This window comes from Xylaria bambusicola (genome assembly GCF_022495145.1).
Source record: "Xylaria bambusicola strain CBS 139988 unplaced genomic scaffold F5B22scaffold_23, whole genome shotgun sequence".
Classification (NCBI taxonomy): domain Eukaryota; kingdom Fungi; phylum Ascomycota; class Sordariomycetes; order Xylariales; family Xylariaceae; genus Xylaria; species Xylaria bambusicola.
This window is the reverse complement of record NW_025953576.1, coordinates 61,383-74,519: the sequence shown is the minus strand read 5'-3', so window position 1 is coordinate 74,519 and position 13,137 is coordinate 61,383. Positions and strand designations below refer to the sequence as shown.

At 49.6% G+C, this 13,137-nt stretch overlaps 6 protein-coding genes across 6 annotated transcripts; 3 read left to right on the top strand and 3 right to left on the bottom strand.

The window, feature by feature from the left end:
- Positions 1-986: 986 nt before the first annotated feature.
- On the top strand, positions 987-3,826 carry F5B22DRAFT_636630 (glycoside hydrolase superfamily; the record flags this gene model as incomplete). The annotated part of the gene is made up of 10 exons (XM_047977313.1): positions 987-1,098; positions 1,171-1,253; positions 1,320-1,483; positions 1,540-1,577; positions 1,640-1,735; positions 1,786-1,874; positions 1,933-2,036; positions 2,098-2,227; positions 2,282-2,448; positions 2,506-3,826. 10 exons carry the CDS (start codon positions 987-989, stop codon positions 3,824-3,826), a joined length of 2,304 nt encoding a protein of 767 aa, XP_047830361.1.
- A 166-nt stretch (positions 3,827-3,992) lies between these two features.
- F5B22DRAFT_199841 (uncharacterized protein) lies at positions 3,993-5,397 on the bottom strand. Its single transcript, XM_047969590.1, has 4 exons — positions 5,162-5,397; positions 4,739-5,033; positions 4,318-4,627; positions 3,993-4,249 (listed from the first exon to the last, which is right to left on the bottom strand). Exons 1-4 carry the CDS (start codon positions 5,208-5,210, stop codon positions 4,160-4,162), a joined length of 744 nt encoding a protein of 247 aa, XP_047830360.1. The 5' UTR covers positions 5,211-5,397; the 3' UTR covers positions 3,993-4,159.
- Positions 5,398-5,846: 449 nt separating this feature from the next.
- F5B22DRAFT_608146 (peptidase M24) lies at positions 5,847-7,192 on the bottom strand. The gene is made up of 2 exons (XM_047975052.1): positions 6,718-7,192; positions 5,847-6,622 (listed from the first exon to the last, which is right to left on the bottom strand). The coding sequence occupies exons 1-2, from the start codon at positions 7,048-7,050 to the stop codon at positions 6,251-6,253; spliced, it is 705 nt and encodes a 234-aa protein (XP_047830359.1). The 5' UTR covers positions 7,051-7,192; the 3' UTR covers positions 5,847-6,250.
- A 1,266-nt stretch (positions 7,193-8,458) lies between these two features.
- On the top strand, positions 8,459-9,457 carry F5B22DRAFT_646933 (uncharacterized protein; the record flags this gene model as incomplete). The annotated part of the gene is made up of 1 exon (XM_047978796.1): positions 8,459-9,457. One exon carries the CDS (start codon positions 8,459-8,461, stop codon positions 9,455-9,457), a length of 999 nt encoding a protein of 332 aa, XP_047830358.1.
- A 1,039-nt stretch (positions 9,458-10,496) lies between these two features.
- F5B22DRAFT_199805 (uncharacterized protein) lies at positions 10,497-11,245 on the top strand. Its single transcript, XM_047969589.1, has 2 exons — positions 10,497-10,934; positions 11,007-11,245. The coding sequence occupies exons 1-2, from the start codon at positions 10,676-10,678 to the stop codon at positions 11,180-11,182; spliced, it is 435 nt and encodes a 144-aa protein (XP_047830357.1). The 5' UTR covers positions 10,497-10,675; the 3' UTR covers positions 11,183-11,245.
- F5B22DRAFT_199800 (Alpha/Beta hydrolase protein) lies at positions 11,135-12,845 on the bottom strand. Its single transcript, XM_047969588.1, has 2 exons — positions 12,716-12,845; positions 11,135-12,668 (listed from the first exon to the last, which is right to left on the bottom strand). The coding sequence occupies exon 2, from the start codon at positions 12,419-12,421 to the stop codon at positions 11,309-11,311; it is 1,113 nt and encodes a 370-aa protein (XP_047830356.1). The 5' UTR covers positions 12,422-12,668; positions 12,716-12,845; the 3' UTR covers positions 11,135-11,308.
- Positions 12,846-13,137: the final 292 nt, after the last annotated feature.

The following is a 13,137-nucleotide window of genomic DNA, read 5'->3' as shown; positions in this document are numbered from 1 at the left end:
CAATTGAACTGTAGTCTCATGCTCACACCACCGTCATCCCTGCAGTTGTGTACTATAGGCTTGACTACTATGACTTCATGCTGCCGAAATATTGAACGGCCCGCACGCTTCCCCGCAACATGTGCCTGGGACTCCATCACGCATGTAACCTCGCGACCAGAGGCGCGGGGTGCACGTTTTCTTTACGATCCCACCCCCGCAGCGCCGGCATTTAACATAGGGCAGATCATCCCGATGTGGTGCACTTCGCTTCGCAATTGGGTGGGCAAAAGACTATCACCTCTCTCACGTGTGCTCTATTACCAATGGGATACGAGCCTGTCGACGACCATTCATCTGTATGTTCGCACATCCTGCACCTAGCAACGCCTACATGAGCAAGAGCCCAGAAAGCTCTCTGAGAACAATCCACTAGAAGAGTGATACTACCCAAGTAAGACACTACGTCGGTCTGCACGGCATGATCGAGCTATATATCGGGAAACTACACAGTAAGAAGCATACACGGTAGAACAGAGGCCGAACAAGGAACGAGAAGCCTGAAATTTTCAATTGATACAACCCCAGCGTAGCAATTATAGCTTCTCCAACACCGGAATATCCCACACGCCCTGATCTCCGCATCGGATGTTTATTTAGCTTCTGTCGGTGCAGAGCATTGCGGCTGCCGACGAAGACAGATCGTTACTTCTCCATTTCTTCTCCACCTCAAATCCAACCATGAGCGTCACCGACATCGTCACATTATCGTTCTTCACCCAAGTAGGCAACCGGTGTCCGATCGCCTATGGCCCTTGAACCAGGAATTCTCTGGCGGCAGGTTCCGTGCGAATACGAGGTAGTCGCACATGATGCATTGCTAGACATGTATAAAATCATTAGTGCTGCTGTTCTCCTCTTACGTAGCTATTGGAATCACTAGGAGCCCGCGCACGGTTAACGTCGAGCACATCGTTGTCGAGGCGTTGGTCCATTCTGTCGATATCATGCTGTCTTCCGCATTCTACTTGGTCGCCTGCCTGGCGCTGCCGGGCCTCGCGCAAGTCATCACCGATGATACTATCTTCTACGGCCAATCGCCTCCTGTGTATCCGTCGCGTATGTATTCCGAGTTCATATTCACATATTATTCATGAAATAACTGAAATCTTCCACTAATACCCAGGACAGCTGAAGGGACGGGTACGGGTGACTGGGCCGACGCGTACTCGCGTGCGAGAGATATCGTGTCTGAACTGACTCTTGCGGAAAAGGTGGGTAGATGATATTAGTGAGAGAGTTATTCCAATTCGACTAATACGAAGAATGGGTCATTATAGGTGAGCCTAACGGGAGGCATAAGCTCTAGCAGCTCGTGCTCAGGAATCATCCCTTCTATACCACGAGTCAACTTTACGGGTCTCTGCCTCAGCGATGCCGGGAACGGACCGAGAACGACGAACTTCGTTTCAAGTTGGCCGGCAGGTCTATCAGTCGGCGCGAGGTTAGTTCTCGATTGTAGCCTATACCTTGGTAACGTCTACTTACTCATTGCCACAGCTGGAACAGAGAACTTGCTCATAAGAGAGCAGTTGGAAGTGCGTACTATCTCGAAAGATCAGTGATCTTCAAACTGCAAGAGTCTTGCTAATGAATGTAGTGGGCGGCGAGTTCCGAGCTAAAGGAGTCAATATTCTGCTAGGCCCGGTTGTAGGGCCACTAGGACGAATCGCTTCAAGCGGGCGTAACTGGGAAGGTAAGGAACATGTCGCCCATCTTCAAGGGGCTTAAACTAATTGCCTGTAGGCTTCTCTAATGACCCTTACCTCTGTGGTGCATTGGCGTATGAGACTGTCCAGGGCACCCAGTCTACAGGTGTCATCACGAGCACAAAGGTATCACTAGTTCCCAGTAATGGCTCTACTTAATCATATTTGCTAAAGGCTTCTACAGCACTTCATTGCAAATGAACAAGAGACCAACAGGAACCCAGAGCGTGATGTGGCAGCACTGTCGTCCAATATCGACGATAAGACGATGCATGAGCTATATCTCTGGTTTGTACAATGGCACACGAAAATAGATAGTGAATTTTGTCGCTAATAGTACGTCCTGTAGGCCATTCCAAGACGCCGTCAAGGCGGGCACGGGAAATATCATGTGCTCATACCAACGTGTCAACAACTCCTACGGCTGCGCCAACAGTAAGACGCAAAACGGGCTGCTAAAGACAGAGCTCGGATTCCAGGTAATTCATATCCTATTAATTCGACATTGGAAATGATGATTAATAGCTGAACAGGGCTTCGTCGTAACAGACTGGGGTGCGCAACACGCCGGCGTTGCGACAGCTTTGGCAGGGCTTGATATGGTGATGCCTAGCGGGTCGCAGTTCTGGGGAAACAGCTTGATCACGGCGGTCAACAATGGATCTGTCCCCGAGTCTCGCATTGATGACATGGCGACGAGGTAAGGCTATGTCGATTTTATACCGTGCTTTTGGACTGTTTCGCTGACCACCAATAGAATCATCGCGACATGGTTCAAAATGAAGCAAGCCGAAGATTTCCCATCTATCGGAGCCGGCATGCCATCGGACCTCCGAGCACCACACCAAAAGGTGATCGCAACATCGCAAAGTAACAGGGACGTGCTCCTACAGGGTGCCATTGAAGGCCACGTTCTAGTAAAGAATGAGAGAGGCGCTCTGCCCCTCAAGTCCCCTGATATGATTTCCCTCTTCGGCTACTCCGCGAAGGCATTCAACTCGTACACACCCGGCTCCCGCGGCTGGAACGGCGGCAGCCAGCCGGCTGCGACTGAGCGCATGCAGATCGCACCGGGTGGCACGCTGATATGCGGCGGTGGCTCCGGCGGCAATCAACCAGCGTACTTGAGCTCGCCTTTCGAGGCCCTCAGTCTCCGCGCGTACGAAGACGGGACAAGTCTCTGGTGGGACTTCGACAGCGCGAACCCGGGCGTCGACCAATCTTCCGACGCGTGCATTGTCGTCGGAAACGCCTTCGCCACAGAGGGCTGGGACAGACTCGGCTTACACGACGACTACACCGATGCACTGATTAAGAACGTCGCCTCGCGGTGCAATAACACCATCGTGGTGTTCCACAACGCCGGCGTCCGCCTCGTCGACCAGTTCATCGACCACCCGAACGTGACGGCCCTCATCTTCGCACACCTGCCAGGCCAAGACTCCGGACGCGCCCTCGTGTCCCTCCTCTACGGCGACGTCAACCCATCAGGCAAACTGCCGTACTCCGTCCCGCGCAACGAGTCCGACTTCGGTGGGCTACAAAACGCGACGCTGCCCGACGGCATCTACGCGAAGTTCCCGCAGTCCGACTTCTCCGAGGGCGTGTACCTCGACTACCGCGCCTTCGACGCGAAGAACATCACGCCGCGGTACGAATTCGGGTTCGGCCTAAGCTACACGACCTTCGCCTACGCCGACCTCTCCGTGAACCTCGTCGAGGGCGCGGATTTCGCGCAGTATCCGTCGAAGCCCGTCGTCGAGGGCGGCCACGAGGACCTCTGGGATACCGTCGTCACGGTCTCCGCGACGGTGACGAACACGGGGGATGTCAGCGGCGCTGAAGTAGCGCAGCTGTATGTGGGCATCCCCGGCGGCCCCGTGCAGCAGCTGCGCGGGTTCGAGAAGAGCGTTATCGCGCCCGGCGAATCGGAAACTGTTGAATTTGGATTAACGAGGCGGGATTTGAGCACGTGGGATGTCGTCGCGCAGAATTGGTTGCTGCAGAAGGGCCAGTATCAGATCTATGTTGGCTCTAGTAGTCGGAAGCTTCCGCTAGCGGCGGCGCTGGAGATTTGAAGTTGGTTTGAAGTGCCTTTTTTTGGACGTCGAGCGTCGCTTTGGGCGGCGTGATTGATCAAAATTCGTATACTACCTACTAAAAGCGAGGAAATATGCTATTTGTATGCTATTATAGCTCATATCAAAATAATTAAGGCCATGAAGAAGTGCATGGCTTAGAAGTGCTGTACAGTGAGTGCGACACGGAGTATCCCAGGGAAGACTGTTAAAGCGTCTCGCCAGGTCTTATGACATCGCGATTCACTGGCTGGGAGTAAGAGATATACTCCTGTGGATAAACTTAATCATTATCAAATATTCATTAGGACTATTCATGCATCATTCCATCTTTTACCACTTCTCAACATAGGGTCGAATATCGACCTCCCAGGTGAATCCCGAGCGATGCTGCGTGTGCAAGCTCCAATATGTCTCAGCAATCTGACAAACGACCGTTAGCAAGTATTCTACAAATAATCCATTTCAGATGCGAGAGAGTTGAAACTTACCGAATCAGCGCTGATCTTGCCGTCGGGCGCACCGCCGTTGACACCAGTGTACGCCTCGGTCCGGGGCCCCGTGATGACGCCGTCGATGACGGCATGCGCAACGTGCACGCCTTTAGGCCCGTACTCGCGGGCAATGGACTGCGCCAGCGCCCTCTTTGCCCACTTTCCTGCGGCGAAGGTAGAGAATTTGGCGGATCCCTTCACCGAGGCTGTCGCGCCCGTCACGATGAGCGAGGGCGGGTGTGGAGAGGAGCTCACGGCGTCCTCGAGTAATGGGAGAGTCTTTTGTGCGAAGTTGAAGAAGCCTCGGCTTTTTATCCATTTGTCAGACGGCTGTTCCAGAACAATCTACACTGGCATGGGGAATTGATGCGGAGGAAGAGAAGGGGATGCATCGGTGAGCAGCGTTCACATCACATACATGTTCACATCGATGCTGCCCTCGAGAACTTGGGGGTCAATCTCGACGAAAGGCGTAGGCTTGAGACCTGCCGAGGCGTTGTAGATAGCGGCAGCGAGCTTGTGGTCTGGCAGTTCCTTGGCGATGGCCTCAAAGGCGGCGTCCAGAGAGGCCCGGTCTGTTGCGTCGGCGTTGATACCGATGGCTTTGCCGCCTGCCTCGTTGATTGCCTTTACACTGCCCTCGTAGGTCGCGGCTGTTCGCGCCAGGAGCACGACTGGGTACTCCTTTGCGAACCTGGCTGCTACAGAACCACCTGTAATTTATACTTGTGTGAGTTCAGGTTCCAAGTCATACGCATTTGTTCTCGATCAAATCCAACTATTGCTATATAGGCATCGTGATGGGTACATTGTGATGGGTTGTGGGGAAAAAGTTGCTTACCTGTGCCTCCGCCAGCTCCGACGATGACTGCGTAGAACTTGGACGCCATGATTTTGCAATAAATAGTTTGCTAATGTAAATAAAGATTATATAGACTCAACCGAAACAGCCGGAGTCAATATGAAATAATGTAGAATCGCACACGAGATCACAGTCAATTTGGAGACGACGGTGAGGAGATATAATGACGACTTATATACTTGGACAACGCGATCGGGAATAAGCAATCGTGGAGGTTTAGTGTAGTGAGCCCGTTGCATTATTAATGGGCTTGCTGAGAAAGCCGTGCACCGAACCGACCCCGCAGCGTCGGGCGACTTAGATCTCGCCCTGACCTTTGACCTAAGCTTGCGACGCTATCACGACATTCGACGCGACGGAGCTGCGATTTGTAATCGCTCGTAGTAGCTACGGCCTGCTCACGTTGAGATGAGGTGAACCTACTATGTACGTAGTATTGCCGCGGGATTGCCATGTCTTCGAATTCGTTCAGTACGAGATGGATTCTCGCGACTTGTTACCAATCATCAATTTTTTTATTTTGATTACTGAACTCTGGGCAGAATACTTGGAGCTAACGCACATGAGTATCATGCCGGACGTACATGACGAATCCATAGCACGGTTCCATCTATATTATGAAGCAATGTCTTGGGGAAAAACACTTATTTCTCAAACGTGAATCTCTCGATCAGTTAATAAATTGTGAATTATGAGTAGTGAGTTGATGAGAATCATAGTTTTCTACCCGCCTCGCTGGGGTGGTGTCTCTTTGCCACTATTATCACTATTATCACCTGTGTGCATTCCAGTCAGTACCTAGGCTAGATAGATATCTCATTTCGTCCTGTAAGACGCCAATCGATGAGCCCGTCGTAGGGAAGGCTGCTTCGTTCTCATAGTCCGCCAATCGGTCTTCAGATAGCTCACACACTTGAAAGTTCACATCGCTCTTGAGACGAGACTTCCATATCAAACCCCTGCTTCTATTGACTCTGTCTATATGATAGCCATGTATCGCTTGCCTCTGCGCGCCACATGCTGATATGTTCTATGGATACGTGTAAGACGCCTTAACGCCCTTGATGTTTAATCAACAGTGAGTAGCTGCTCAAAGAAGCCGCCTATCTGCCTCTCCCGGTCGACGAGATGGATCTCCAGGATCCAGTGTCGCGGTCTGCCGTCTTTGCCCAGCGATTTCATAGACTCGTGGTTCCCGTCGGTGATGTACAGTGTCTTCTTGTCGTTGGGGATGCGCTCGTGCGGAAATGAACCGATCAGATGCCCCGCTATCGCCCCGCCAAACTCCCAGCCCTCAGCTTCGGCGACGCGGCGCGCAATGGCATACAGCTCATCCCCTGTCATGTCCGGCTTCTGGTCGAACTGCGACTTGACATCCCTCCAGACCGGCTCGAGGGAATCCCGCAGCTTCTTTTTCACCGGATCATCTCCGAGAACGTACTATAGTGTTTGAGGTCAGTTATTGCCGTTTCAGGCATCGCCAATGCGGGCTTTATATGACTATGAGGCGTCTTCTTGGGCGTATTTCAACTCACAGTGCGGCCAAAGTCAGCTTCCCAAGCCTCGAAGACGGGTCCCAGGTCGACGAAGAGAATGTCATCAGCTTCAATGATACGGTCGGGCGGGTTCTCGTTATACGGTTGTAAGGTATTAGGCCCGCTTCTCACGACTCGCTTGTGCCAATGCGTCTGTATGCCGTGTCGACGCGCGCCAAGCTCGTGAATCTCCTTACTGAGTTCCTTCTCGCTCACTCCGGGGCGGATGAGGTCCGTTGCGATTTCGTTGAATAGCCGCAACGCCTTGGTCTGCGCGTCCACGAGCGATGCCACCCGCTGTTGCTCGTCCATATCGCTTGAGACTTCTGACATGCTGTACCAAGGCTATACGACACTACACGACACTATATTACATACACTTTCACAAGCCGTCTTCACCCAAAACGTAATGCTCCCTGACCGTTTGGATAGAAGTATGAACTAGAGATGATGTAATAAAGATGAGAGTCATCCTGCTGTTGCCTACCCCGCAGCGCATTCCGAGCTCATCGCCGAAGCGGGCCGACCGGAACAGATTAGATAGCCAACTTCATCGCTTACCGTCCGCGGAGGTACGGGCTTCATCTCAGTGCTGACGCCAGATCCGGTGCTTAATCATTTGGGTCTAAAACTTGGAAATACGCATTGATGGAGTCTAGAGTATAATTATCATTTTTGGCTCTATCAAACATAGCTAGGCACTATTTTAGATCTCGCCAACGTTCCATACGGAACCATAGTCCCTAAGATGGTAACGAGGGGAGCGTCCATCTTCAGAATATCATAATTTTCGTTCGGGATGCGACTCTTCGTCTCACTACATGCCCGCAGCAAAACGAAATCAGGCAATCTGCAGCTCGAATCCATGACTACTTGCCATGTATAACTGTGAATACTTCAAATTCTATTGTCTGCTCTCTGACAAGTTTCATGATTTTCACATTCATCGATCAAGCGCAGCACATGTCTCATAAGCTAGTCGGAACTTTCGGATAGCTCGTGATGGGTATAAACCTGCTGAAAAAAAAGAGAAGGAAACCCTTAATCACAAGGATTTGTCTTCGCTGCTGAACTATCTTGTGATTTTCCAACCGTGTATACGCACACAACCATAACACTGCTGCAATAGTGAAAGCTAAATGCACGCAGCTTGTTAGGTTGGTAAGTGGATTGATAGATAAGCTCTTCCTAATAACCACTCAGTTGTACATTACATATCCATCTACCTGATTCTGAGCGTTTCCTACCGGATTCTATAACCTTGTTTCTGTCGTTTCCAACCCACACTCTCGAGACTTCTCCGTTATCGCTACTAGTCTGGATATAATTAGTGTTCATTTCGCCGGTATAATTTTATATTCGCTCTATCCCTGTTGACCGCTTATTTTCTTTTCTTTCATAGATAAACTGGTAAACTGTGTACAGAATTTGGGACGCGCCACATGTGCAAAAAAGTTTAACCTTGCTGCCAACTTGGTCCTGCAAAAACTTTGTGTCTTGCACCGCTGAAGTATTTTGCGGAGTTTGATGTAGTATTTGACCCCTTCAATGCCTCCAACCGTTGTATTTAAAGAGCAAGCCGCCCATGTATCAACCAACTGCTAGGGAACCTACACATGCGCAAATCTCCACTGTATGACGGCACATCATATTCACTCTCTATATCAACCGGCTTCCGCGTCTGTAATAGTGACACCTACATAGCTACATAAGCTTGTGCGAAGTCGACCCTATAATAAAGATGTCAGAAACGATGGATAATATAAAAAGAAAGATCCCAATCATAGTACTCGACCATCTCTTGAAAGAACTTCAGGTTTGGGATAGACTCAAGTTGGACGACCTGAAGTTAACAAATGATCCACACCTGGCAGAAGAATATTATAATGAGTTCTATCACAGATTTGTTGTGATACTCCCGGCCATCTTTTCTCCGGCGGCCTATGCAGACTATACGGACCAGATTTCCGAGGAGCTTTTCAAGGCGCTTTCCGAGCGCCACTTCATGATATACAGAGTCATCTTTGACTCTATCCGTGATATATTCCATTATGTACCAGGGCTCAAGCCAGAAGAAATACGGAACAAGAGCCCAGATTTGCAAGCTCTTATAGCCTCACACGCTCGAAAACTGGCACATGCTACCCTCAGTCTCGTTGAGCTATCACCAATACACCTAGAAGCGTTTACAAGACAGGTTATAGCTCAAAGCGTGCGTCTTGAAGGTGGAACTATCAGCTATTTGACTTGGTTAAAGCCTACTCTTTCAACGATGGTTAAACACTTGTTCCTACATGGAGACGAACTGGGGATGTACGATGCAAGCCGTAAAAGCCTCAAGACTTTAAGCCTCGTGCCGGACTGGGAATTGGGCTGGAATGAAGCTACTGGACGAGAATACTGCGTTGAAAGATTGAAAAAAGCACATGGCCACTTCAAGAGGATAGAAAACCTATATGAAAAGCACAAAATGGTCACTACGGACGTCGAGGAAGCCATCCGGGACATAGAACTCTATACCAGCCCCACGACGCACCTTCAACAAGCGATTGAGAGTATGAGCCAAGAGCCATCGCCGTCTCACAGCCATTCCAACAACTCAGAGAATACGGGTTTATCCCACCAGGGGGGGGTATCATTCGAGGATGAACTCCGCGGACTCCATGCTTATCATCACGATATAGATCCGTTCGCCTGGTCTAGCCATAAGATTTTTTGGTTCTATCACGGGACAGAATAGGAGTGCAGTGCCAAGCCACTACGCTATTGGAAGATAGAAAGACGCTATCAAGTTGAGACCCTGCGCGTCTACTGTCACACGCACAAGCATTGTGCCAGCTGAATATGCAGTTCGCCTTGCATTTCGGCCGTACGAAAAGCCATTGCAGGCTGTTCATGATCTTACAGAGGCATGCAGGCAATATTAGAAAGTGAGGTTATACGGACTTTGCTTTTTGAAACAGACCCCAGAGACTTAGGCGGTCTGAGCTGACAGACCAGTTGTATATAGAGTCAAGTCAAGCCACCAACAGCCAAGAAGGACTTGGTTGGTCAAGGACTCGTGCAGCCCCAGTTGTCATTATAATCTGAAATGCTCAAGTTCCCAAGCCCAGTATCTCTGCCCTTGAAATCTATACTTAACTATATGGTGCTGTAACAAGCCCCGTTGACACTGGTTGTTATCACAGTACTATAGTTGAGTGAAGAGACGCGGGGTCTCGAACTGATTACGTACGTCATTTACCTTTTGGTAGCGTAGCGGTTATAGTTACTACCTCCTATACTCGTTTCGTGACACTGGTTGAGTAACAGTGGTCAATAGCTACTTAGCTATTCCTCAAGCAATTATAATATTTTAAGATCAACTAGTTATTAACTGCAAAAGTTCTGATTAGAGAAATCGTCACCACTATGTGTCGCACTTGTTAAAGACGACGTGGTTAGATAGTGCACTGTCTAACGGTTATTGTATGTCTCTACCTGAGTGCAACATTACGCTCAGTCATAGATCCTTCGGTACCTGTCTGCTGAGTAGTCCTATATCTCTCTACCGTGATAACTCAGCAAAGGCTTTGCAACGGGTCCGACCATTAGCTTAGCTTCCGAACTTGCGAACTTCCGACCTTCCCCACCTACATATAGTGCAGAACCAAGCTGTATCGGCATTAATCATTCATTAACGCCGTCGTATAGCCCGCGGTTTTCATTCGGAAAACCCCACACGCGAAGTGGCATAGAATCCTCGGAACCATTCATATGTTTTGCCTATTGGGTACCTGGCGATCAAAATGTCTAACTACACGATGCAAGACTACTTTTCAAGGGTCGTAAGGATCTGAAAGGCTTCTGCGTCAGAGTATATAAAGCATCATAATTCCTCATCCCTACTAAGTCATCAGCAGTTTCCTCTCATCTTCTCCTGTTCGTTCAATAATTACATAACGAAACCACCGACAAGATGAAATTCTTGGCATCCATCGCCCTCCTTGCCGGAGCTACGCAGGCCTTTAAGTGGAAGGACGTCCACCAACCGGGCGACGGCGACGTATCCCGCCGGGAAGGTTCTTACTACGTGATCGAGTGGGACCCTGAAGGCAGCGAGGGTACATTCGAGCTCCAGATGCGCTCCTTCAATAACACCCCTACCATCATCCCTGGTCCAACGCCCTCATCCTTTCCTACATATGATTACCATTGGCAGACTACTGTCCTCAACCGTAAGTGCAATGGTTTTTCCTGCTAGAACTCTACACAATCCCATGTAGCTGACCGTTGTAATTATCTACTAGCCTCTGTGAAATATTCCGACAAACACTATACGTGGCTGGTTACGCCACTAAATGGCCGCGCAGGGGACGAATTTACTTATCGCGTTTCAGGACAGACTGCCGCTGGCGAGTCGCTTCCTTATGCTCGCCCTTGGGAACTCATCCCCAATGGTTACGTTTGCAAAGTCGTCCAATAGACCGTCGTGGAATAATCAGAGAAGCAGGTTCTGGTACGAGGGATAGTTGTATGGCGTAATTTGAGTAGGCTTTGTGACCGCATAATTAATTCAATTTTTCGCGCCCGAAATAAACGGTCATAGTAGCTAGACTTTTAAGAAGCTAGAGATGTCTCGTAAAACACTCTCTACTTCATGTTCCAGCCCAGCTCCGCCATATGCCAGAATCAGGTTATGTGTCACCAAATCACTTGGATAGAATTGGACGTTATTGCCGTCTATTGCATTCATCTGTTTTGCGAACTCTTCGATAGTGTCGTAAAAGGCTTCGGCTCCGCCAGCGTGAACTATTAATGGCACTCTCGTTCGGAAAGGATGATGCAATGGCGAAATGTAAGCAAGCTCTTCCGAGGGAGGTTCATGCTTAGGAAAATATGCCTCGGCACCCCATTGAAGGAAGGGCCCAGTCAAAGAGTCGATCGTCGTATTTCTACACGCGTTGAAGTCTTTGCCGGCCTGCAGTGTTACGTGCACCCAGGGAGACCAGACAATAGCCCCTCTAGGCAACGGAAGCTTCGGCGAGGTCTCCAGATATCGCAACAGCGCAATCACCAGGTTTCCCGCTGCGGAATCTCCAGACAGAATGATATTGCTTGGCTTCACTCCTAAAGATAGTATGTAGTTGTAAAAGGTAACCAAGTCTTGCAGAGCAGCGGGGAAACGGGTCGCGTCATCAGTTGCAACTCGATATTGTGCGTAAAAGGTTCGGTTTGCATTTAAGTATTTAGACATGGCGCTCGCAACACCCTTGCCGTACATTTCCTGCCCGAACGCGAGAACGAACCCGCCACCGGGGAAATGCAGCACAACCTTCTCATCATCTAGGTTAGGTGATCCCACGTAAACCGGGGTCGGATACCAGATTCCACCCACCGGCGCCGGCTTCGCAATATCGGACGCTAGCACCCCCGAATACAGATCTGCATTCGCTGGTTCAGCGAGGGCATAGCGTTCTTTTGCTTTCCTCTGATCAGAGACTACTAGGGACATAGCGGTTGACTTGGTCACTGTGTAGTACACGAGCAGCTGTCTGACCAGAGGATTGAGAACGCAACGCTTCAAGCTCCATTCCGGAAAGGGGCGGGCGGATTTCGGAGTATAACGGATCAAAAGCCAAGGCAAGAACGCGAGCGTTTTGAAGATATGAAAGGCAATGAAGATACCCTTCAGTGGCTGTTTGGACCAAGTAAGAGCCATCATTCTACTACCAGGGGGCTCAAACCAGGTTGCGTTAGATGATTGCGCAAGGAAGTGGAGCTCTTTGCCGATTGACTGTCTAGCACTTGTTTGATGGAATAGAAAGAGAAATCTGCCAGAAATGGTGTGAAAATGGTGACTTTAGATATGTATCATAGACACAACAGTTCGGTACCACGGCATTGAGGTTCAATATGACAGGCACACTGACCTCACAATTGAACGCGTGTACTCTGGTCCCCTTTGGTTCCTATCTCACTTAGAGAATGCCAAGATATGTTTTGATGAGTAACTTACCCCGCTCTTTGTAAGAAGGCCACGTCCCCTACTCGAGTTGGATAAAGTTTAGTACTTAGTACAATGAGTATTCTATAAGTAAAATAGGTATCAAAGCGGTAGAGACCAGAATGCACTTGCTTGTTCAGACTTGTTGGATCAGTGCATGTAAGTAGATACCGATTGATCAACGCTGCTTACATATGCACGTAAACCCCTAGCCTAGCGTCCTTGGCAGTTGAAGGGATGGTGCTCACTTGGTTGCTTTTATTCGTCAGGAATCGGAAGTAAGCTCTTGGCGTCTAGAGTTGATGGTTATGTCTTCAAGTTGTCAACGTATACTGTAGGCTATGGGGAGATCATCCTGCAGCAGCTGGGATCGGTGGGGAGGTAAGACTGTAGTCGGACATGAATCAGTGAGCTTATGCGTTTAAGGCTGTCCT

Coding starts and splice junctions, on each gene's coding strand:
- F5B22DRAFT_199800 (XM_047969588.1), bottom strand. CDS start 12,421: ATGATGGCTCTTACTTGGTCCAAACAGCCACTGAAGGGTATCTTCATT.
- F5B22DRAFT_199805 (XM_047969589.1), top strand. CDS start 10,676: ATGAAATTCTTGGCATCCATCGCCCTCCTTGCCGGAGCTACGCAGGCC. Junction 10,935..11,006: donor GCAGACTACTGTCCTCAACC/GTAAGTGCAATG, acceptor ATTATCTACTAG/CCTCTGTGAAATATTCCGAC.
- F5B22DRAFT_199841 (XM_047969590.1), bottom strand. CDS start 5,210: ATGGCGTCCAAGTTCTACGCAGTCATCGTCGGAGCTGGCGGAGGCACA. Junction 5,034..5,161: donor CGGAGCTGGCGGAGGCACAG/GTAAGCAACTTT, acceptor TATAAATTACAG/GTGGTTCTGTAGCAGCCAGG. Junction 4,250..4,317: donor GCAAGATCAGCGCTGATTCG/GTAAGTTTCAAC, acceptor GTCGTTTGTCAG/ATTGCTGAGACATATTGGAG.
- F5B22DRAFT_608146 (XM_047975052.1), bottom strand. CDS start 7,050: ATGTCAGAAGTCTCAAGCGATATGGACGAGCAACAGCGGGTGGCATCG. Junction 6,623..6,717: donor AAGCTGACTTTGGCCGCACT/GTGAGTTGAAAT, acceptor CAAACACTATAG/TACGTTCTCGGAGATGATCC.